Source organism: Amblyomma maculatum, chromosome 2 (assembly GCF_055883805.1).
Source record: "Amblyomma maculatum isolate TAMU_Amacu chromosome 2, ASM5588380v1, whole genome shotgun sequence".
Classification (NCBI taxonomy): domain Eukaryota; kingdom Metazoa; phylum Arthropoda; class Arachnida; order Ixodida; family Ixodidae; genus Amblyomma; species Amblyomma maculatum.
The window spans coordinates 737902-763753 of NC_139345.1; the positions used below are offsets into that span (position 1 = coordinate 737902).

Sequence of the window (25852 nt, forward strand, 5' to 3'; positions counted from 1 at the left end):
AACATTTTTCACTTTAACGTTGTCCTGTTAAATGTAACGCGACACCACGCAAAACTAGCCGTTCGCAAAACCGCGGCCTGGCCTCACCGCGGCCGGCGAGCACGCCATGTTGGCTTGCCTTTCATACACGAGTTTGTGAAGCGCAGACCACCGCGCTGATCTAAGCTGCCCGAAATGCCTCGCAGTTTTACAAGAATGCAACATTTCTCACCTTGCGGTTGCCCTGTTAAACGCGACACCACGCAAAACTAGCCGTTCGCAAATCCTCGCGCCATGCCACATGTCATCGCGGCCGGCGAGCCATATTGGCGAGCGCCTTGTCATGCCTGTTGGCTGCCCTTCATGTGCGACTTTGTGAAGCGCAGACCGCCGTACTGAGCTAAACTGCCTGAAATACTGCGTAGTTTGACAAGAAAGTCAAGAATGAAACGTTTCTCACTTTACCGTTGCTCTGCTAAACGCGACACTTAGCAAAACTAGCCGTTCGGCAAACTGCGTCACCATGGCCGCACCGGCCGGCGAACACGCCATTTTGGCGCAACGGCGTGCCTTGATGCCTTCACATGCCACTTTGTCAAGCGTTACGAGCTAAACTGTTCGAAATGAAGCTGTTTCCCGAGAACAAAACATATTACACCTCGCCGTGGTTGGGAACCGCCAGAGTTACGGCGTAACGAACTGCGCCTGAACAGCTGGCGCGCCTGTTCACGAGCTGCGAAACTTATTGGCACCGGCCGGCATGGTCAGCGTAAACTGCTTGAAATGCAGCGTAGTTAAGCAAAAAACATTGCTCACCTCGCCGTCGTTTCAAACCGCTGTCGTTCCGCGCAGCAGCCCACGAGAAGTCTGTGCCGCACAAGCGCGGCGAGGCACGAGCACACAGCTTCCTTCGACAACTTCTTGTCGTCTGCTAGTGCTCCGGCGGGCTACCGCTGCAGCGAGTGCCGTCGCGCGCGCGTCCGCGCATGCGCTCGTTGGTGCCGCCATCCATCAATCGGCGGCAGCGCAAAAAGTCGCGCGTCACTTCCTGGGGCCAGTTTTCGCCGAGTGACCGCTCTTTACCAATCTCTTTCTCTATGCTCGAGCTTCCTGCCGCGATACTTCCTGCCGCGATAGCGAACGGTCGCAGAATCATGAGCTCCGTCGGAGCGGCGATAGCGGCCGTTGCTGGCCGCGGAAACAGGTTTAGCGCCGAAGAAGATAAGGACTACGAGATCGTTTTGCCTACCCTGCCCACCGGACATGTTGTGTTAAACACGATGTTTTTGCACGGCGACGTGCGTATGAGGCCCTACAGGGTCGAGGACTTCAGGGATGCCCTCGCTAACGTCGGTGCGCTCCCCGACGTCGTGGCGTTGGGGGCGTACCAAATCAACCATGTGTGGGCGGTAACCATGAACAGCACGGAAGCCGCGAAGAAGCTGGCCGCCTTAAAGGAGCTGGAAGTCAAGGGACGCCGCTGCCTCATATTCGACCCTGAAGACCAGCAGGTGAAGCTACGCCTGCACTGGATGCTACACGGTGTCCAAGACGAGGACATCCGGACTGCTTTCGCGGCGTTCGGAAACGTGACCGAGGTGACGCGGGAGCGTTGGCGCGTCGTTGGAATGAAGGAAAAGGGATCCACCACGAGAACAGTGCTGCTCAAGTTGAAGCCAGGTATGAAGGTGGACGACCTGCCCCACCAGCTTCGCGTCGCCGGCGAGTTGGCTCTCGTGGTGGTTCCCGGGCGGCCGATGCAGTGCCTGCGGTGTCACGGCGCAGGCCACGTTCGCCGTGACTGCAAGGTGCCCAGGTGCTCCAAGTGCAGGCGCTATGGACACGCGGACGAGGACTGCGTCCGCACCTACGCGTCAGCGACCGGGCTCGGTGCGAAGGACGACAACAGGGAGCTGATGGACGTCGCCGAGGCTGAGGAAGCAGCAAAGGGTGCCGACGTGCTGGACAAGGTTCCCGTGTCGCAGGGCACCTCGGTGACTCCGAGTGGCGACGCCCCCCTTGCCGATAAGCCAGAGCTCGCGCCAGCTACGGTGAATTTGCCACAGCCAAGCGAGGAGGCCTCAGCGGACGCGGAGAGCCTGCCGGCTCCCAAGGACGCAGAAGCAAAGGAAGTGAGCGAGGTTCACCGGCACAACTGCGGTGGTCGGACGACCACGGCCGCTACCCCCGGGAAACGCCCACATGCCGACACCAGCACCGGCGACGACAAGGAGGCAACGCCCACTTCCGAGGAACCACCAGCAAAGGCGCCTCAAACAAGGACGCCCACGTTGAAGCCTCGCCAAAACCTTGCGAGCGAGAGGCGGGCCGGCGACACGGCGCCTCTCGAGCACGGCCAGAAGCTCGAGGAGGACGGCGCCAGCAGCGACGGAGGCGTCTAGCCTTGTGCTAGGCGCGAGAGGTAAGCACCGTGCTTTCGGTCTCTTCTTCTTATTTAAAAAATGGCTCCTGCATCACCGTTGAAGGTCGCCACGCTTAATGTTAGAGGTCTGGCAGGAAAGAGAAAACAAGGCCAGGTGTACCGACTTTTAACGGAGCATGATATTGATGTATTAGCTGTGCAGGAGACGAAAGTTGACGGTGAGGAAGAGACCGAGAGCATGGTGCAACGTTTCACGCCTAGGTTTTTTGCTGTGGTTAGCCACGCTGTAGGCACATCGGCTGGCTGTGTTCTTTTTGTGAAGCAGTTGCCGGGGCTTGAAGTGCTTGGTCATTTTTCTTGTGAGTCGGGCCGGTGTGCACTTCTAGATTTTTCGCTGAATAGCACGGATTGGCGGATTGTCTGTCTCTACGCGCCTAATGTAGCAGATGAAAGGGCGCAGTTTTTCCAAGGCATCCAGCAGCGGCTCTGCACCGATAGACAACTGATCGTCCTAGGTGATTTTAATTGCGTCCTTAGTGCGCGAGACAAGACAAGCCGGCGGCCATACTGAGACGCAAGCACTGAAGTGCTATCGCGAATTGTTGAGGAGTGTAACCTCGAGGATGTGGCAGAGTGTCTCGAGGGAGCCCGCACCGTAAAGCTCACGCACTTCCAGGGTTCGAGCCATGCAAGGCTGGACCGCATTTATGCATCCCTCGACATCTTACCTGAATGCAATAGTTATGAAGTAGAGCCGGTATCGTTTTCAGACCATTGTTTAGTTAAATGTTCTTTTGGATGGGTAAAGAGAGGGAATTCTTTTTCGTGGGAAATGTGGAAATTCAATAATAAACTCTTGCAGGATGAACATTTTACCCGCATAGTAAAAGAAGAAATTGAAAAAATAAACCCAAGTAAAAATATGCGCCTTTGGCAACAGTGGGAGCTGTGTAAAGAAACTATAAAAATTAAAGCAATAGAGAGGGCAACCTGTATACGGTTTGAGGAAAAACAGAAAGGGACGGAGTTAAGGACACTGCTCCGTACGTTGCTTAAACTACGCTACATCGCCGTACTTTTTCAGCATGGCATGTATTACCTTCGTTTAATGCAGAAAAGAGCTGTACACATTATTTACAAAGTAATTAGCCTATAGTAAAATAAGTTGAATTGAAATTCACAACACAACACCACGCAACTAAAACACGTCTTAACACAACTCCACTAAAAAGGCGGCAAAGAAAGGCAACACATATATAATGGGAGCCAGTATGGTTGATAGCCACTGTTGTTAGGAACGGCGAAAGCGAGCTAAGCACGAAAGCACCCTCCTCGGAACTCGCAGACAGGAGCCATCAAGCTGAAAGCTATGGAAGACGGCGGCAGCGGGACGCGACTTGAAACAGTCATCACATAAAAGCCGGAGAGGAACGCGTTGTTGTTTGGCCGGTCATCGACAGCGGCCAATGAGCGCACCGTAGGGACTCGAAAAATAGCTGTGGTTTAGCTTGTTGTTAAACCTGGAGTTACGCGAAAGCAATCTGCATGGCTACGCTTAGGTTCGGAGTCAAAGACATGGCTTTTGCGTATAGTAGTTTACTCTATGGTTTTAGCATTATTTATACCATAGGGGAATCATTTTACGTATAAGCATCCCTTGCCTTCTGTCGTTGACCATTCTCATTCGGGTGTAAAAGACCTCTAGAGGTATGACATCGTCTCTGCGTCGAACTCGGGGCACGCCGCCGTCACAACGTTCGAAGGAACCTTCTGTCCTAGCAACTCGTTGTTGTTCGCCTCTACCCACTACCGAATTATCTGTCGGTCTTCTTTTTCTTCTTCTTTCTCGCTTCTTCTTCTTTTCTTTTTCTTCTTTTACTTCTTCTACTCTTTCTTCTTCTTATCCGTCTTTTTTTTCTTCTTATTCTTCGTATTCTTCATCTTCCACGGTGCCACGGTGCCACGGTGCCACGCCGATGGCTCGAAAGCCTACCGCTACAAAAAGGCTCTAGTGTCTCGGCATGGGTCGGTACCCTCCAGGCGGCTGCGAGGGCATTCCCCCTCTGGGGAGCCGAGCGGAGGGATAGAAAGATCATTTATGGTTACATTTCTTCCTCGTCTTGTTGTCGGTGCGCGTCGGCTCCTTTGATGCAGGTGTGCGCCCAGAATATAAGCCATTGAAAGACACTGGGCGCTTCTTGTGCCGCCATCTTCACCGCCACATCAGCTTCCTCCTTACCACTTAGTCCGAACTAGTTCGGGAGTAAGGGGAGGGTGGGGGGATGTCTGGAATGCCATCAGTAGTGGGAGTGCGAACAAGTGCGTGATATTGCAGTGCTCAGGACCCTTCCTCGACTGCGGGCCCACCCTTCACTTAGGGAATCTAGGAAAGACGAACTCTAAAAGCTGAGTGTGTTCGGGCCCCATCGTCACCCGTCTAAAATGTAAATAAACACAGCCGTCTTTATCCTCCAGCTTTGAACTGCATTCACTCGCCACCACTTCTTTCCAAGGTGGAACGGGTGTCATCGTGACCGAGGAACCGTCAAGCGCATCCCCCGAACCCCACATCTAAACTGTCTTCGATTGTCTCTTAGCCGATGCACCACCTGGATGAAATGAATACTGGGGGAAACGAGAGGCTTAGCAATTCGATAAAACATGTCCTTGTGGAATGTCCCAAGGTAATACTGCATGTTAACAGGCAATAAAGAAGTGTTCGATGGTTTCAGGTGTACCGCATAGGTGACAATAAACAGAAGAAATAAATAAGAAATACATATTTTTTGTGAAGACACACCTAAAAGGAAGAACCTCGTCATAAAGTTTAAATGAAAGCATTTTAGTGCAAGGCGAAATCGGCATTTTACGTACTCTTCTCAACACATAATGCCCCATACAACTAGACTAGAGAGAACGATATAATGGAGGCGGTAACAGAATAGATATCAATTCTTGGTATAAATGTTTACGTCAAACAGAGAATAAGTGTTTATAAGAAAAGCGAACTGCCAGAAAACGTACTGAATCATAAACCTCTTTCATAAAACTAAATAATAAGGGCTGAATAGTAAAATTAGAAGAGACTACTAAGTTGAGACGGAGGTACACAAAGTTAGTTTGCAGGAAAGTTTTGATAAATGATTGGGAGCTATTACGGAAAAAGAAGAAACGAGCAACTAACTGTTTGGCATGGAGATGTGTCAAACCTAGTTCCCCGGCAGAAACTGGCCTGAATAGTTTATGGCATCGCATGGGCCCAAAACTGGAAGACCATATGCACATAGCAAACGTTCGGTGAAAGCTTTGAGCTTAGTTTCCATTGCGTTAGACTCTACGCTATTGCCGCAGCCGATCACGACTTGTGTTAAACTGCAGCTCATTCACGCGCTGTGCATCAACCGTCATCGTTTTCAAGCTTCATTTGTGGCCCTTCTATACCCTATCCATATATGCCCTCTGGAAGAGTGCGGCCGAGACCGCGAGCTTAGTATCGGGCAAATCCGCAAGCCAGCGTGACAAAATATTGGTCTATTTGGTTTGTGGGATTTAACGTCCCAAAGCGACTCAGGCTATGCACACGCCGCAGTTCAAGGCTTCGGAAATCTCGACCTCCTGGGATTCTTCAATGAGCATGGACATTGCGCAGCCTTGCTTTTAACTTTCATCGAACAGTGGCCGCTGGGGTCGAGTTTGACGCTGGGGATAGATTTGACTCAAGAATTGTTGAACCTCTACAATTTTCTTTTACAATAACTCTTCCGGACACATCACATAAAAGACCAGTGGTGAGTAAGGATGCATCTTCTACATTGAAGGTGCTACGCACGCACATAAAGTGCGCCGAGGAGAAATAAGTGTGCCTGAAAAGTACGAGATTATCTTGCATTAATGTAACAGAATAAGGAGACACAAGTCATGTTAAAGAGCAATAAGAAAAATATGACCTATGCTGAACATCGCGTTAGGTTTTTGACAGTTCCAGAAATTATACGAGAGAAAGCAAAACACGTTATTTTAAGCTCGCACTTAAGACGCGAAGCGCAAAACAGAATGAACAGAATCGAATCATTGACTTCTTCCTGTCACTTGGGTCATTTCACAAAGGTGCAGACCAACCGACCGACCCACACCAACCCCTCCCCTCGACACCCCCCCCCCCCGACCCACACACACACACACACGCACACGCACACGCGCGCGCACACACGCACACACACACGCGCACACACACACACACACACACACACACACACACACACACACACACACACACACACACACACACACACACACACACACACACACACACACACACACACACACACACACGCGCGCACGCGCACGCGCACGCGCACGCGCACGCACACGCACACGCACACGCACGCACACACATATATATATATATATATAATTTGAATCGTTTCTTTCGTTCTTCATGCTGCATGAAGTATCAAGAGCGGGTACTGGAAGAGGTCTACTCATGTGATAACGCTGGTTGCGCTCCTTGAAGTGGCTGAAGAGGCCAGTGGGTAAATCCCCTAAATTAGCCAACGGAGGATTACTTACGCCCGCTCCTTGCTCCCCTTAGCGGAGTGCGCAGCGCGGAATAGCGAAGCTCTGCATGATGGCAATGATTAGGAACGTCGACGTCGTCAGCAACCACGGCGCAAGCCCGTCTGCAAGCGAGAAAGTCGCGCAGGTGTTTTAACTCTCGCGAAGACCCCCAAAATGCTTTGGGTGAGAACAAGGATATCAGTATCGGACTGAACAGGCCACCGTCTATCGCCTCGCCGCATAACGCCGCGTTAGCGTATCTCGCGGAAGGATTTACAGAATCTTGTTTGTTTGGGCAGGATCAAAGGCAACTTCCACACGGTTGTCAAACAACAATGATAATTGCGCGAAACTGTGCTGCAGTAGTAGGAAACAACTTGGTAGAAGCTTGGGCAACTTTAGTGTGTGAGATTGACTTCACTACCGCATTGAGGTTGAGAGTCAGCTTTATTGTTCAATATAAAAGGCTTCTTCGTACCCTAGGCCTTCCCCCCTAGAAGAGAGGTGCCTTAGCGTAGGTGGTAATCCGCTTCAGATGCTGCCCGAAATCCCTGGGATCTCGGCAGCCTCTTCTGCCAATCGAACCGCTATCAGCTGGTGTTCCGGAGTCGGACTTTTTAGCAAACCCTCTCAGGCTTCTCGACAATCAATTTTGTTTGTCCTGCATGGGGAATACAAACACTCCCATATTATGTTCCACACTGTGTGCCGCATATTGTGTGCCACATTAACACGTACTGACATTGACACGAACACGTGAGAAGCTCAGCAGTCATCATCATCATCGTCGTCGTCATCAGCCGGACTAGATCCACTACAGGGTGATGGTCTTTTCCATAATCCTCCAATTAACTTGGCCTTGTGTTAGCTGCATGAATATGATTTATTATTACTTTATAATAACTCCAACTCCAGAAAGTATAGGTGGGGCAGCAAAGCGTCCCGCTTTGCTCCGCTCAAGCAGGCGAAATAGATGCTGTACTAAAATTTCTCGTGCGACGCGCGGCCTTGCACAGGAAAAAGAGCGAACCGTAATCCAAGTGAAGAATCCATAACTCAGAAGTTGAAATTCGTCGGTCGCCAAAACTCTTCGCCTCACGCGAAGGTGATCGCTCCAATTGGCTACCGTTCAGTCCTAGCGCACCCGAAGTTGTGGCTCAGCCAATCCACAGACTGAATACAACTTAGCGAGGTCAAATCCTGGCCACAGGGTTTCTAGGCAGGCAACACAAGATATTTTTAATGACGATCACATCCATGGTATATGCGGATAATCAGCATTTAGGAATTTTTTTTTTTTTGCACACATTAGTCCGAGACAGTTGCGTTTCTGATGTGGGAAATGGTTAGCGCTATGCACCCTCTGAGCGCGCGGAGCAGTCACGTGAGCACGCACCCGCGCGAGGTGCTTCCTCCATCTAGTCACACTTGGCTGAAAGGACTTTTTTAAGGCGCTGGCTTATCGAATCCTTGTCAGGAAAAAAAAAGTGTTGTCATAAAGTTCGATGATTGGCTGGGTGGAAGCGACGTCCCCAGACCGCAAGCGACTAGTATTACGGCGACAAGAGGTACGGGGATCGACACCCTTCACATCCACCAAGTTGTTACGGTGAAATGCGAGAGGGGGTGTTTATTTACAGTGCTGTGGCAGCGGGACAAGGTGAACACTACTAGTCCCCAGAAACCAACGCCTCTTCCTCCTCTTCTGCCACACCATCACAATCCTTCATCGTCGTCAGTAGCGTGACAATATGTTTCGATGCATGTTCACCGCGTCCCAGTCGCTCTTTTATTGTGAAACCTTCAAGAAAAACAAAATAAAATAAATAAATGAGAGAGAAAGCGCGTACTGTACCACAGGTTAGACAGGAAAAAACCAATAGAAACAAGAGAAAAGGGGCAAAAGCGCGCTCAGAGAAAAAAAACAGTCGATTAGAAGGAAAAAGACTGGATGACATAAGTGACAATGGGAAGATTAGGCAGAAAGGCTCTGAAACGTTAATCATTATTAATCGAAAGAGAAAAAAAGACTACCAAGCTGGATCCAATGTGCCTAGAAACTTGAGATGTGCTCGCAGGCGGCCAGGATAAGGGAAGGTGCAGGGAACTGTGGGAAGGAAATGAAGTCAAGAAAGGAGATGATCGGAGTAAAAACAAAAGCGGGGGAAGATGAATGGTAAATGGGTTTGAAGAGAGCAGAACGTTAAGGAGAAAAAAAATGCATGCCAGAGAAAAGTAAAGCAGCAAAAGTAATAAGTACGAACGGGTGAAATGATGCCTAATCAGGGAAACAAAAGAAAACAAATGGGAAGGGTATCATCGCAGCAGCAAGCATATCAAAGAAAAGAAAAAAGGAAGAAAAACTGTCCATCTAACAGTCGTTAGCAACAATTAAATTAGAAACCTGAACAAAAAAAAAACAACGGATATACGCAGGGCGAGCAAGCAGGAAGCCACTTTGTCCACATTTCAGGGCCAGAGCCGCGGCACACCAAGATTGACCGTTTGGTGCCTCGACAAAATGAGACACGTAGCAGATTGCCGCTTAGGCTTATGAACCATCAGGGCGGGATACGCCACCACTGACCGTTACCCTCTCTAGACCCTTCGGAGAAGTATGATATTACCAGCTGGATGATCCGATATGAAGACAGATATATGTAGTGGTCCACGAATGAAGTCATGAAGAAACTGCAAAAAGCTCAATTTAAAGGAATCAACAGATTCTGATGCTATCGAATTGCCAGTAGATATGCGATTAAGTATTCCTGCGAATTTTCGATGCCGGTGAAGAAGTGTAATGGCGGGAGAAAACGAAGGCGAAAGCGCGCAGTACGCAGGAAGGGGGCATACTACCGATTTTATTACGAGACAATAAAAAAAAAAAAAAAACGCCACCAATCACATCTAGCACACGCAGCATATATTCGTCCTTCTTTTCTCGCGCCGTTGTATACTCAGCCACGTGTTACCACGAACGACCTGAAATGTCTTCTCTGACGACAATAGCAAACATAAGTTGACCGGCAACCTTCGGATAGACTGCCAGCGCAGTTATAGCTCTGCATTAGACGCCAGTACGCTAGTGCGGTGTGAGTGCACGTAAAAAAAAAAAAAAAAAAAAAAAAAAAAAAAAAAAAGAAAAACCACTCCAGATTGCAAAAATTAAACCAGAACGCTCCTCCTCTAAGGAGACTCTCGTGTTTGAGTAAGTCCCTCCCCTCGTGGAGTGGTAGAGGAGTTCGCGAAAAGTGAGTGAGTGCAGCATCCTCCTTCGCTCAAAACCAGCTTCCATATTACAACGAGCACTATCACCTGTCCTCTTTCAAAAAGCGCATCTGCTGTCACAAGTGGCCAAATGCCGTGAACATGTCGTTCTTTCCGAAGCATGTGTACATAATCAACAGGTCTTGAAGGGTGCACTCAGGGTAAACAGAGCGCACGTATACGTAGTGACAATTTCTACGAGCTTCCAACAATGTACCTTTCTGGCGTTGAAAGTAAGCGTTAGCAACCATGTTGTATATCACCAAATAAAGGAACGAAAGAAAACTTCTTGTTGGGCTAGTTGGCAGATTTTAATATTAAATATAAAGGCATCAAACACCACCCATCCATAAACACAAGAGAACGCTCCGTCCTGTTTTTCTTCTCTTGCGTTTATGTGTGTGGTGTTTAGCGCCTTTAAATTTAAATTGAGCAGGAACGTAACACGCAGAAGTTGAAGGGAAATCATTTCGTTCTGTTTTCTTCATTCGTTGCTATACAATAACATGGATCCTTAAAAACTTGCAAGTTGTGCACCGCCGGTAGCATGCCGAGCATACCAAGACCACATGCAACGTAGCAGGCTGAGTCGATCGACCCCTCGTCTTTGTTGACGTTGACTGTGCACCTCATCACGGCGGGACACTTTATGGCCTTCGTCTCAGAGATTTACGGCCGTTCCGACCTCGCGCTGAGTCGCGGTGACCGCACGCGTCGCCATTGTTTTCTGCCCCCCATTTTTCATGTGCCTGTGCCGACCAGCCTACAAGCTGGGAAACATGTACTACTCGCGCTCTCCTTAGCCTGCAACTGGCCGTAAAGCGGAGTTATTGCTCTCCCCACTTCTAAACTCAAGAAGCTCGCTGGAACCTTCTACAGATGCGCATGCCATGACGTGTGGAATTGAACTGCAGTTCTTGAGTTATCGCGCAAGGAAATGACGCCAAATCTAGATTTCAGGACAAACAATCAAAAGAAAAGCAGAACTACAGCGCACTGCTTTTGCCTCGCATTTTACCTCGACAACAGAGAACGTTTCTGTTGGTTTTGCTCCCTAGCTTGAGTTTCTTTGTTTAAATTTGCTTTTCATTATAACCAAAATTTTGCAGTTCTGCTCGCCTGAAAGTTCTTACCTATGCCGATAGCTCTAAGAAAATATAAGTAGTACACTAAAACCTAGTGAACTGACACTGTAAAATTTTGTGATTTAGCCCTTCGTGCTTAGCGCGTGAAAAAGTCTTATAGTTTTGACCCGCCGTGGTGGTGCAGTGGTCAGGGCGGTCGACTGCGGGGCCTAAAGAAGACACCATGTCCAGCTGATTGCATTATTCCACGTGCCTTCGCTACAGTGGGACCATTCCTGTGTGTTCCAGCTCAGGTGGTTCCCACTGGGCAGTCCCCAGCGCAGCAGAAACAGCTCTGCGACAATGCAGCCGAGCCATGTAAAAGCATCGCTAACACCTGCAGCCCCGCACGGAGAAAGGTCGCTGTCAATTACTCACGCTTTTCTCCTTTTTAGGCGTCGTGGTTTCCCTAGGGGTTCGTCTTTGGAAGTTCTTAGACCGCTAAACCACTCTTGGGTTATCAACTCCTGATCAGAAAAAAGCCACCAGGGTTTGGACAACTGTGGATCAACTTGTAGGCGAGAGGGTGCCATGAGGAGAGGACATTTTTGGGAGACTCAGTCAAGGAAGACGATGGAGAGAAAAGCGAGGCGAATGAATGCCAGACATCGGTCAGCTGAGAAAGCAAGTCAAAGAGCATCGCTGACCCCAGCCGAATGCGGCGACAAGGACCAAATTCCTATGATTGGCAGAAAAAAGAAAAAGGCGGGGAAATAGACAAGACAGGCAATTAAAAGCGTCTGACACTCTCATCTGAAGGAGATTCCTATAAGCTGATTCTTGAGCGGCTCCCTAAGCAACCGTCTGAGCTCTGAATTTGTTAGGTTTTGTAACCCTTCAATGCTGTAAACATATAAATACAGTTTTCCCTTGATCTTCCTACTCTCCTTCTCCGGCCCACTTTCCTTCCTCAACCAGCGCAGCAGCGATAGCCCTGTACCTGATGCATTACGCTACTAGACCGACCACTCTAACGCTGCCCGAACACTCCGCCAATGAGTTACGGAGTACCGACGCTGACGAATTTACGGTATCGAAACTAATGTCGTAGCAAAGCAGTAGTGGAATTATCGTGCGTGCATATATGCTGGAAGTTCTTCGGCAGGCCAAATATATAAAGTCATTAAGTGAGATACCAGCAGCCCATGAGCTTTGTCAAGTTGAAAATTTGGCCTCCTCTCAATCTTCCCAGAGCAACTATTATTTTAAACTGAGTAAATAAAGAAGGAGAGATGCAAATGACATAACTTCCTTCTTACACGACCGAGCCATGTAATTATACAGAAAACACGTGGCAGTAATTTCTCTGAAGACTTTGCTTGTGTGCACGTGGCGGTGCTACACCGATAAATGCATTTCCTCACGAATGTGAGATGCCAGAGCGCATAACGAAAGGCGTGAGTAAGCCTTTTCAGTACCTCAGAAAGCCTGGAACCTTCGGGCTTCAAATTACTTGAAAATATGCGTCGACGGATTCCCGGTTTTGCATTGCTGGTTAGAAGCTCGCAATTGTAAACTTTTCTCAGAGGGGAGGGGTTTTTACGTGGCGTAGAATGTTCAAGATTATTGTTCATTTTGACAGAAAAGCAGAGGATTTTCTGAGGGGCGATATTGCAAGGCAAGTTATTGCAGCTGTTTGTCTGTGGAATTTAGACGGAGTACTAACCAGCGGTGATGCAAACTCGTATGCTCGTCAACAAGTGAACTAGGTGAGAGTGCGAAGCCGTCTGATGGAACGCAGCACCGCTTAGAGTCAATCTCTCGACGGGAACCCAGCTACGGAACAGCTGGTGCATTTTTGGGGTGCAGAAGAGCAAGCAGGCGCTCGGAAGCGTGGCGGGGATAAAAGTGAGCGCGCAGACTGACGCAGAGAGGAGAAGCGTGGTTCCTCGCCGGTGTGCGAGGAGCTGTGATGCTCCCGGTGGAATTTGTGCAATTGCCAGAACGTTCAGCGGCACTAACGTGATGAATTCAGCGTATTGAGGAAGCATTTTTTGAACGTTTCTTACGCTCCCTTTTCGGTGAAAGCAATCACCATCTTTAACGCACATTTTTTGTTGTTTTAATAGCCGGTGACATCCGGCCTTATTTCTGTGATTGCAGCGCACGGACCGATTCTGAACTCTTTGTTGTTCATGCTCGTTTTTGGCGAGACGCAGCTTTATCATTCATTTGTTACAGAAGATGCTGCAAGATGTATATCGAAAGATTCCAGCCACGCGAGTGTGCTTACACAATGCTCCAGGGTATGGTAATGACAATTGGCGGTTTTATCTAGATATTTCTTCACCGCCTTTAATGCCCGTACTTCCAGGACCGACGAGCGCACTTCCTGCTACTGCCGATACCGAATTGCTTAATTCTTTTTCGCATGCAAGTCAGCCCAATAAAGAGCCCAATTAATTGCAATACCAGCCTCCTCGACGTTGCCTATGGCATTATTACTACCATGTGACACTATAGTTAAAATTTCGCTCAGTCAACCTGCATCAGGGCGAAAGCCTTTCATGACTCATATTGTCGGCGTTCGTTCGGGTCCACTATAGCTGTCAAACAAATGACGTCGTCATCCATAGCCGGAACTAATGTCATCAGAAAAAAATCTGGTCCTCACAGGTCATCGAATCTGCATCCCACTGGTCTCCAGCCGAGCGCTTTAACCAATTGCGCCATGCACGGGAATATTTTTCGTTCTGACATGGTGTTTATTACACGCAGTTACGTACAGAAAGGGTTATGTACACAAACTATTTGCAAATCACTCAGCCGTTGCTGAGCTGCACAACAGAAAACGCATCTAAAAGCAGGAAAAGGTAAACACTGTGTCACCAGCGGAAACCAGTCAGGTTGAAAATCATTTTCTTCATAAATACCCTTAAGTTGCAGCACCATTTTGCTAAAATGCATTCTAGGTGGAACAGTAGGTTCAGTGTTGCGATCTAACATGCGTGTCTTCCACAAGCTATGAAGTCCAATAAGAAAAAACAAATGTCATATGGTTCGTAATCCGATTGTGTAACAGCATGGATACTGCACACTGTACGAATTTAGAACAGAGTCTTTCTTTAGAGTTTTTTGCAGCACGCCCCAAAAGAGAACTGCGTCTTTGAAAATAATGAAACAGTGCTCAATTATGTCAGACACATCCCACAGAAGGCAGTTTACAGAAGATACAAAAATATTTGTCCTGTGGAGTCGTGTGATAACAAGTAGAGCTTCGGTGGGTAAATTAAAAAAAAAAAATGTTTTCGTGCAAGGAGAAATCGGCATTTTGCGCACCCTCATTAGCACATCATGATTCTTAAGACCAAAGTATAAGGAACGATACAATAATGGCGGGAAAAGCATTGTTATCAATTCCTTATATAGAATCTTGCACGAAACAGAATGTAAGTACTCATTCTAGAACCGTACTCTCAAAAACCGCACCGAATCATAAACTTCCTGCCTAAATCCTATAATTTGAAGAAACCACTAAGTTGGGAATCAAATTGATGAAAATTAACTTGTAGAAATGCTCTAATAATCGTATGTAAACAATCACGAAGGAAGAAACAGGCAACCAACTGCCTCACATGCAGGTGCACTAAGCCGAGCTACCCTGCACAAACAGGTCTCAGTAGGTTATCACATCGAATCGGTTTAAAATTTGATGACCAAATAAATTTCGCGAATATTGGGTGAAAACGCTGGATGTAATGTGTAGCACAGTGGAGGACCTGAAGCAAGTAATAAATGTTCGTCACCACAAACATGTTGCTGGCCTGAGCCCGACCGAGGATTGAAAGCCGATGGGAGACAAGCGTATTAGCATAACGCTGGACGACTGGAACTCGAACTTTCCACTAATGTGCACTTGACGTAATTGCATGCAGTTGAACGCCCAGATATTTATGGGGCACACGTGACCATTCCGCTTCTGTACATAGGGGCGGTTCGGAAAGGGTACTCTACTATCGATCGATCCTATTTATGCCTTCAACGAGGTAACAGATAAATGCTCGGAACATAACCAGCCCTTATACATACCATTCATTGATGAGGAAAAAGCATTTGACTCACTAGAAACCTCGGCAATCATGGATGCATTGTGAAATCCGGGTTTAGATGAGCCGCATGTGAAATCATTGGAAGATATAGGCTGCACAGCTACCATAGTTCTGCATAAAGAAACTAACGAAATTTACATTCAAAAAGGTATTATAGGCAAGGAGACACGATCTCCCCAGTACTTCACAAGCTGTCAAACCTGTGCAGAACGACCAATCCAAAGGTAACCCAGCAAAGAAAATCTGGCAAGAAGCACAGGAGGCCTTTCATTCAATTTGCAGAAGGAGATGCTTTACGAAATTCGCTTGTAAACTGCGGGAAAAAAGTTTATTTGATCTAATTGTAGGTGCGCGAATGATATCTTAAGACGCCATGAAAAGGACGTAAAAAATGCTCGTGAATAGAAAGTTTTTGAAGGCTTTCTTCCTAGTCACTGTCTGACTTGCAAGGAATGTTTCCCTTATCACCTTTGTTAGTAGCGAAAGTAAATAACATGTGCGGGAAGCCTGCTGTAGCCACCTGCGAGGGGCAGGCATCTTCCCATCTTTCCCCTACACTGCGCCCTGACCCCCTCGCTTTGTCGCTTGGGCAGTGGAAACCAGTTTATCCGCTGAGGTATGTATAAGGAAGACGCACGATCATCTAGGGCTTTTCGTCCTTCGCCTTCGTGGCTGTCTCGCCTGCTGCCCTGCTGTCGGCTGCTACCCCTCTGACCTCAGCCTCGAACGGCCGCCATTAAGTAATAACTTGTTCTTATGTCCCTCCTCGAGCGATCTGTGTGCCCCTTGTGGAGAGAGGAATCGCCCACACATGCAACACAAAAATTATGAAACCGGTACAGTCATGCAATCTGGGAGCAATCTGCGTCAGCTCCGCATCTATCGCCCTCTCCAGAAAGCAGCTATCCTACTTGCGCATGCGTTGAAGATGGCCACGGCTTGCACATAAGGATATATACGCGTGAATAATTCATTATAAAAGTTGTTGGAAGTTCAGCGCCGGACGCCATAAAATAAAGAATGCAAACCAATGCATTCCACATTTTTCACATTTTAAGCAATGTTAAAATCACAAAATACTAAGTTTTTATATTCGGTGTGGAGCAAGCCCCACGTTCTATTACACTCCTTTCAAAAGTCTGGACGAATTAGGCCAAACTTTAACAGCGCCTTACCCGATATACAAGCAGTGAGAGACAGCGGCACCAGTGACAGACTGAGCCAGCGAAGCTAGATCATAATACCATAGTCAGCAAAACATGTGCTACTAATAGAGCCATAGAAAAGAGAGCTCTTGCAAAGTTTTCTCTTCTGGAGAAAAAGTTTCCCCTCTCTGTTCAGTACTAATCGATTCCTTCGTTTCCTCTTACACATCCTCAAAATACCTGGATAGTTGGAAGCTTTCCTTCTCTTTTTCCATAACTGACAAAATCAATTTGATTTTTTTTTTGTTTTATTCAGATGTGCGCCGAAGTGAGCAAAACAGCTATGTGGCGCCGTTTCTCTTATTTATTAAACTGCATTTACACATAATTTTACTTACTTAGTCTATATTTAATGAAAGTGCTAGTTCTATTCTAGCGCGTCGCTGTTTCCCTCTGAAGTGCGGTGCCGCTACGGTACGCAAAATAATTTCTTTAAATATAAACCGACTTCCCCCCCCCCCTCCTTACTAACTTGTTACATTACATAACATAGCTATTTATTGCGGATGCAAGGAGAGATGACCTATCATAACAGAAAACAAGATGGACAAGTGCTGAGAGAAAGCATCCCAGCGCTAGCCAATGCGTTAAGAAGAGGCCTTCTTATCGCCTGGACGAGACCACTGCAGCAGTTATTATTCTGCAAGCCCCACTGGCGCTTCTTACGAGGTAAAGCAATCATGGTCCTTACCGAAAACAGAATAATGCTAATGTTGCCGCAAAGAAAACATGAGGGGATTTCCCAGGAATTGAAATCGATATACAGAAATCGCATTGTGGCACTGAAAAACTTGAATTCATGAAGTGTCCGTGGCCAGGTGCTACATTTTTTTGTATCTTGCGGGCTTTCTTTAACAGGCATGAAGAAAGAGCGTCGTGGGTGGTACGCTCACAAAAAAACAACAACATTGGATTGGTTGTTTCTTAATTAACCCTCTACAGCTAGCTTAACGAAACACATTATGTTCTAGAGGGAATGCTAAAACTACTGGGTCATTATTCCTAATTAATTAACTAAGTAAGTAAACTATAAAGATGCTTTCATCAGCTCCATGTAAAGGCAGACAATGTTCATTCAGGTTCACCCAACAAAGGTGTTGCGCTTTCTTTAAATCTTTGGCTCAAGTCACCCTAAACAGAGACACCGTTATTTTCGTAATAAATAGTTATAACGCTACCCCCATGACTTTCGGATGGCTGACAAATCTAGACAGGTTGATTTTATTCACAGGGTTTTGTACCTAACTTACTTCCTGACCTCTTTTTTTTTTTCTTTCGGGGTCGAAGATCTGACCTCAACATCACAATATGAGTTTTAGGTGTAGTTGAGTGAGATCGCTAGTACGCCCTGGGAAATTGAGGCGAGGTCGCCTCAGGAGACCTCAACTTCAAATGGCGAAGTTAAGGTTGGGTGACGCCATGAATAGTTGTTTGAGTTTGAGGTGAGGCAGAGGTCTTTGCGGTCGAATGCCCACCTTTGGCCCTGAGGGCTCTGTCTATGGCCACGTGAACATCATGCCAGAGGACTTTCAGGCAAGCCGAAAATAAATATGAAATTTGAGAGCAGCAGCAACTCTCTGTACCATGTCCAACGACGCAGTGCCAAGGAATACTAGCCTGATATACACTGTTTCGTCAACTTGCGTCGGAGAGGACAAAAAATGAGTCTGACCTCACATATCGCATATGCCGATAAAACCCATGGCTCGTTTGATGCGGCACAAAGTTCCAGTGTGAATTTCAAGGTTTCTAAAAAGAGTTACAGTGCCTTATGACATGCATGTTTTCGGGAAATGCCGATTATTTCTCGGAGGCACCGTGGTCCATGTTCAAGGTAAGGACCGGACGTCTATAGACTGGTATTTGACTGGATAAAGCTGTGTGCCAGAGTTGATCGCATGGCCATCTGCGATGCAGGGCCCTTCGGTACGTATTCTAGGCAGATTGAGACGATGTCCGAGTTACTGATGCTCGCGCGGACTTTACTGCAATACGTAGATGCATTACGGCGCTCTGCACCCGCACAGCGTTTCTATCAACCACTCATTACATAGGGAGTTTACAAGCTTCTATACCGAATGAATTGCCGTTGGAAGTCATGAAGCGATGCCAACAGGCAACATGTTTGAGCGGGAGGCATAAGCTGTAAGTCAACGTGATCTCTAAAAGCTATCAAGGTGACTGTCATTGTTAAAACATGACCCGCTTTGTAAGGTTAAGTATCAGGTGCGGTAATCGAAAAGAAACGGCAGCGAAAGGGGCAGGGAATAGCGAATAATAAGTATTGGTACGTTGTCACGAGGTGTCGTGCTGTTCTGGGGAAGTTCCAATAACGCTATATTGTTTTTATGGGCATCCTATAAAGTATTACCTGTGAAATCCCCCTCTCGGGTGAAATACGGAAAATAATGTGCCAAGTTCACGCAAAGAAATATACTGGGGATAACTAAGCAAAGAAAAAAAGTCTTGATCTTAATTGCTTTCCCCCAGCTATATTTGCCCTAGAAGGTTTCGACAGCTTTAAGATCGCACAGTGTACTGAAGAAGGCAACGTCAGAGAGAGAAGACAAAAAAAAAAATCTGTGCTGCAAACATTGCTGGACCATTGTCAGTGTGGGCTGCAAACAGTCTGCCCACACTGACATTACTGGTCCTCAAGCGTTTGATTTTTGGTTACTGTTTCCTGACTGTTGCTTGCTGCTTGAGCGGCCTCTCTTGCAGACGAACAAGGTGCAGAAGAGATAAACGCATCAGGGAAAGAAGAGCCGAGGGGTCTCCAACTAGTAATGAGTCCATTGCGTTATAAGAGAATACGAGGCACAACTCGACCCTCGGGTGGCACGAAAATAATGGAAGCAGAAACGAAGTGATGTTAAGCTAGGCGCTTGTCAGCGTCGTAAGACCCACTCCCAGAAGATCGAGACAAATCTCAGCACCGGTACAAGAATAGAAACAAGGGGACCAAGACAAAGCACTGCTGTTACGAAACACTGTGTAAGGCTGCCCTTTTCGAGTTAATGGCATATCCCATACTGTGGCATTCGCCGTCTCGTGTGCTGGTAACCCTGCCTGTAAGTGTTACGAAAGTTGTCTTTAGCCTGTCTTTGTCGTGATATATCTGTTTTTCACCTTCTGGTAAGAGTGGTCAACCTGTACACGTAAGCCATTAGCATTACTAGGCTTCAATCATTTTTTTGTTTTATTTTTTCAGTCAAGCGATAAATCTAACATACAAAAGTCCTTAAAGTGACATCCGAAGGATATTCAGTTTACGAATACGTGCTGTTGGGCTAGTTGGTGACATTGCGTTTTTAAATATTTAAAGGCGCAAAAACATAGGACGAGTACAGAGAAGACTACGAGACGAAGCGCCACTTCGAACTAGTTTATTGCACACATGAAATGTATATATAGATTTTATTGTCTGCATAGACATATCATCGAAGATCAGATTTTAACGTGATAACACATGCTCACTTTTCTTTTCCGCCGTGTACGAAACAATTGAAGTATCACTAATTCACGAAAGATTGCTTTACTATATTTTGGTTCCGGGCTCAGAAAGTCATGCCGTCACAAAATGTAGCACAGTTTTAATCAGCAAATGGCTAGGCTATTGGTAGCCGCATTCCATGTTCGCTCATGACAGCAGTGGCCGAAAGTCTCCTGCAAGAAAGAAAGAAAGAAAGAAAGAAAGAAAGAGAGAAAGAAAGAGAGAAAGAGAGAAAGAAAGAGAGAAAGAGAGAGAGAAAGAGAGAGAAAGAGAGAGAAAGAGAGAGAGAGAAAGAGAGAAAGAAAGAAAGAAAGAAGGAAAGAAGGAAAGAAGGAAAGAAGGAAAGAAGGAAAGAAGGAAAGAAGGAAAGAAGGAAAGAAGGAAAGAAAGAAGGAAAGAAGGAAAGAAGGAAAGAAAGAAAGAAGGAAAGAAGGAAAGAAGGAAAGAAAGAAAGAAGGAAAGAAGGAAGGAAAGAAGGAAAGAAAGAAGGAAAGAAAGAAGGAAAGAAAGAAAAAAAGATTACTAACCGTCATGAGTATACCGCTGGTTTTTTAGAACCCAGGAAGCTTAGAGGCCTTAGTTCCTGACCGAGAAGGAAAACAAGCAACGCGGATGCGGAACGAAGCATAGGAGACCCCATGTTCAATGTGGGTGGTGTACAACATCTCCCTGTCCTGCCGTCACTGCCATTTTGTACAGAGTGGTCGGTATATCAATTAGGGAACGCGAAAGCATGAGCAAAATATGAAACAAATGAAGGAAGGCAATGCATTCAGGGAAGTGCATTAAAAGGTGCTTGCCGCTTAATTGTGATCCATGCTGTTCCGACATAATCATTCTTGGTAAAAGCAGAGATAAGCCAGCTAGGGAGCTGATCGAAGCATTTTGTATCAAAAAGGAAGGCAGCGCGTGCATAAGTGATAGTGAATTGCTCTCTATACGGCGGAAAAGAAATTGCTTGAGTTTGCGTTATCCAATTAAAACTTGATATCAGCTGACGTGTCTGCTGATGTGCCCATAAAATTTATATATGCATGTTTAGTGTGTGCAATAAACTAGTTGGAAGTGGTGCTTCGTCTTCTGCTAGTTCGTCCTATCTTTTTGCGCTTTTAAATATTTGAGAAGGCGAGGATATTTAGATTTATTGGTAGATAGATTTCTTGGAAGGACTCTCAGCATGCATCATCATTTTCTTGGTTGGTTGGTTGGTTGGTTGGTTTGTGGGGTTTAACGTCCCAAAGCGACTCAGACTATGAGAGACGCCGTAGTGGAAGACTCCGGAAATTTCGACTACCTGAGGTTATTTAACGTGCACTGACATCGCTCAGCACACGGGCACCTTACTTTTCGCCTCCATCGAAAAGCAGCCGCCGAGGCCGGGATTCGATCCCGCGTCCTTGGGAACAGCAGTCGAGTGCCGTAACCACTGCGCCACCCTGGCGGGGATCATTTTCTTCTATATTAAGAAAGAGCATTGCCGCGTATAGTTCAAGGGAAGAAAAGGCTATTGTGCGCACACCGCTTCACTCATGTGCACCTTTTATAGTTGCCCTCCTCAAACTGTTTTGCGCTAAAAACAACGTCCTGATGTCAATCCGGCGCTCAATAGTTCGTCCCGTGGAGTTGCATGTTGGTTCCCATGCGCCACATGGCGCATATATTTTCGCGCAATTACTTCCGCTGCTCGAGAACAGAATACATTTGGTAAATATGCTTTTCAATGTGTCCCTTACATTTAGGGGAGGTTCTAAACCCGATCACGGTTCACAGAAAACAAGATAATCAATATTTTCAGCTAGGCTGTGCAGATGCTGTAGTTTTGCTATGCAAGTAGAATTTCCTCTTAAACACATCTTTTGCATCACGTTAACGTCGCTCCCATGCTAATTTATTTTGTGCACGTACTGATTCACAGTCTTTGTGTTATATTATTAAAAACGAAGAATGTTGGAGCTCAGTCATACATGACATGTGCTAGGAGCATGTGTAAACTCAAATACCACGAGTAACCTCTTTGTGGACTCTATTGGAGCCTAAGATACTTATCTTTGTTTCCGCTCAATATGCATGCTTGTGGACAGAGACGAAAGTAATGGAATGTACTCTGCATTTCTTGTGCGCTTAAACAGTCCTCCATTTCTAACCATATCATAAGAACAACGATGTTTTCGGCTCATACAGGGCGTTGTTCTGCCTGCGTGACATGTGGAAGCATTTTTATGAGACGGTGTGTAGAAGCGTCACGTCAGTACAATGCGACGAAGAGCTGTACTTTTTTTTTTCGTAAACTTTGGGCCTATCAAAAAAAAAAAAAAAAAAAACATGCCGGGAAATTTAACTTCGTCACTCATTTTCTGATTTTTGAGTGCAGGACGATAGTAGAATACAGAGACGATTTTTATGTCCCTGAGTGATGTTCCTTTTGTTTTTTTCTTTAATTTCTTACCGTGCGGAGTGTCACACTAGAAGCTTGTTACCATTTGTCGTATTGCGTCAACGACTGCTACGAAGCCCCCCCTCTCTCTCTCTCGTGAGTTTGTACCATCTAGAACTCCTAATTCAGCAGTCGTCGTCCGACTGAGTCGTGGGGTTGTGGGATGCGAACAGTCGCAGTAGAAGTTAGGCCTCCTAGTGGTGAGAAGTCATCAAGCATTAAATCATGCCTAGATCATCAGGCACATAAAGCTGCACCATATGAGTTTGCAGCTCCCCAACACGTGCAAATTTAAACTTACTTGACTATACCGATGTGCACAGGAACGGCCTAATCATAAGGCGTTTTCTTTGCCTAATTATGTCTTCTCAGAGACTCGTTAATTATTATGGACGACTAACTTCATAGTCTACGTAGACCCCGCAGTCGGGTCCACGGGACACGACTGCGGGTGGTCGTAAATAAATGATAAAAAAAGTGCGGGTCTTTCGGCTTTTAGGCCCTGTTTTATTTGCACCTACCGAACAATTAAAGTGCTTATTTAGGTTGCAATGTTATCCTCCCTGTATTCAGTCTGTGCTTCGACGAGATAGTGTTAAAGTCCCCGTTCCCCGAAAGTCCGATGTTGGCGTCCGGCGTCGTCATTGTGAGCGAAAAATCACGAGAATGACCCTGGAAGACTAGCTGGCAGCTGACATGGCCGCACCCTAACTAGGCGTAGGGTTGGCTGACGTTACGTTTGGCAGGAGTTACTAACTCGGGTCCCTCCTTTCATATGGGAAGCTGATATCAGAACAGGCTTGCCGGGACACTTGCATTCACGTCAGCCGTATAGGCCACACAGGCGCGTTCATATGGCTTCCATAAAGCTTCAGGCTTTATACGTGGGATGGAAGCCTCCGTTATCGCGCCATGAACTTATAGGCGGAGCTTAAGTGTGCCCAGTATTTTTCTTTCAGCAGTTAATTTTTATCGTGATGTTTAGTATGTACGTTGTATATTCACCGTGGGCAGTCAACCTTGACATTGTTATACTAAACATTTTTGAGTATTTTTGAGTAACGCCAGCCCGTTGACTACAGCGAAAAAATGAAGACGAGGTCGACGCAGTTTATTGTTATACAAGCCTCGCTCTAAAGCGTCATTGCTGTCTTAATTTAGGGCTCTGGCTTCTTCCCGGTAGAGCGCAGGGGTCTCTGCTGGTTGGCGGATGACGACAACGAAAAAAATGGTGATAATATATCAATGTAAGTGTGGGAAAAGGTACCCTGCTGCTCGTTTCGACTTCCATGCTCCATTAGAGTAATGATTGCTTTTTGATGTCTTCGCTGTAATACACTCGCTCGCTCGACATTTTGTTTTGGAGAGATCTTTCTTTTGATAAAAAAAAAAAGTGAAAATGATATTTGGACGTTTATATAAAATGGGAAACGGAATTCACGGCATGAATCACCATATTCTTTTTCTTGATCCTTTTCGTTCTTCAAGTTAATGTTTTCGCACCTTTGGTTTGGTTTAGTTTTGGGGCTTAACGTCCCAAAATGACTCAGGCTATGAGAGACGCCGTAGTGGAGGACTTCGAAAATTTCGACCACCTGGGGTTCTTTAACGTGCGCTGACATCGCACAGCACACGGGTGCCAAGCTTTTCGCCTCCATAGAAAGGCAGCCGCCGAGGCCAAAGCGAAAGAGAAGCTGCAAAAGCTTTGAAGCCTTGAACACTTTTTTAACCCTAAGGTGATAGGACGATTAGCTTCATTTATTTAGGGCAAACGAGTGTTTTTACCGCATTTTTGTGTCAAAGCACGTCACGATATAATTCCCCCGCTAAACATATTATCAAAAACTCACGAGATTGGTTACAGCGTTTTGCACCAGTAGGATTGCCGTGCTTTTTTTTATGGGCTCAATAATCGGCTGTGTGCTCACTTTTCTTTACCTTTTGCGCCAGTATGACGTCCTCCCGAATGCAGTTTCGAATGCAGTGAGACGAAGTGATTTTTGTGCATTTTTTATATATCATTTGACGTGAACAAGCGTTGGGTGAACTTACCAGAGTGGACGTTCGCTGATCCATGGTCCATAATGTAATGTTCTGCTCTCATCTGTTTCCAATAGTCTACACAGCTTCTTCTGATTTCAATACACTCTTCTCGTAGATTACATAAGATTGAAATTTAAAAAGAATCTAAGAAATGACCGACGCTCTGAATACTGCCGCGCTCCCCTCTACGGCGTCTGACATAGCCTGAGCCGCTTTAGGGTGTTCAACCCTGCAGAACCAGAATTTTTGATTGATTGATAAAATTTATTGCGGAAAATCGGGGTGGGTTCAGTTCAGTTCAGTTGAGTCGTTCAGTCGTGTCCGACTCTTCGTGACCCTATGGACCATGTCATGCCACGCTTTCAGGTCTCTCACTATCTTCCTAACATCACATAACTTCATTTGCAGCGCCTCGAGGATGCCATCTAAACATCGCGTTCGCTGCCTACCCCTTCTCCGGCGACCCTCAACCTCTCCCCACATCAAATCTTTCTCCAGCGACTCCTCACTTCTCATCAGATGACCAAAGTAGCTGAGCTTTAACTTTAGAATTTGACCCTCCAATAAGCAGTCAGGGTTTATGGTCGACAATATCGACTGATTTGATCTTCTGGTAGTCCAAGGAACTCCAATGGTTAGGAATAGTGGGTTAGGAAAGAGCATTAGTCGGCAGTCCTCTGCCCAGAAGTCCGTTGGCCTCAGCAGCGGCTCTGGCCCGCTGCACCAGCATGAGCTGATGCTGTGCGTCCGAGTTGGCTAGAAGGTCTTCCCACTGCTCAGGACTAGGGCTATCTATATTAGGCATTATGTGGCTTGCCCTAAATCTCCATGTTGTGTGGTACAGTGTAGCAGTGTCTCCGCATCAGACACGTTCGTTTTTGTACTGTGTTGGCCATATCTTGTGGTACAGGGTTCTGTTTGGATATGTGTTTGTTTGTAGGCATCTAAGTGGCTTTTCTCGGCTTAGTGTGTCATGTGGAAGTGCTTACTTTCTACGCCTCTCCCTATACGCTCGTATTGTTTCCCCGTATATTTCTTGTGCTGTGAAAGGCTATACCGATGGCTCCACCGCCCGGCTAGTGAAACCTCGGACGACGGCATCTACTCTAATGTTACCGTCCACCCCAGCGGCGGGGACCCAAACAATCGTGTGTTGCCTAGTTGGGTCTTTTCCTTCTGGCCGGCCGGCTAGTAACGTGCTTGCTAGGCGATGAATCCTGTTATTTTGGAAGGCTTGACAGGCGGCTTGCGAGTGCGAGACTATCCAGTAACTGTGTTGTCTTCGGTTTGCTTCTGAGATTGCTAGGGCTATTGCCAC

At 46.6% G+C, this 25852-nt stretch overlaps 1 protein-coding gene across 1 annotated transcript in view; it reads left to right on the forward strand.

Annotated features, from left to right (window-relative positions):
* The first annotated feature begins 1105 nt into the window (after positions 1-1105).
* Positions 1106-25852, forward strand: part of LOC146197795 (uncharacterized) — a 60052-nt gene continuing 35305 nt past the window's right edge. The window contains exon 1 of the mRNA XM_084593027.1: positions 1106-2401. Within this exon, the coding sequence (XP_084449153.1) occupies positions 1134-2381 (1248 nt within the window). The 5' untranslated portion in view covers positions 1106-1133 and the 3' untranslated portion in view covers positions 2382-2401. The remainder of the gene's footprint in view (positions 2402-25852) is intronic.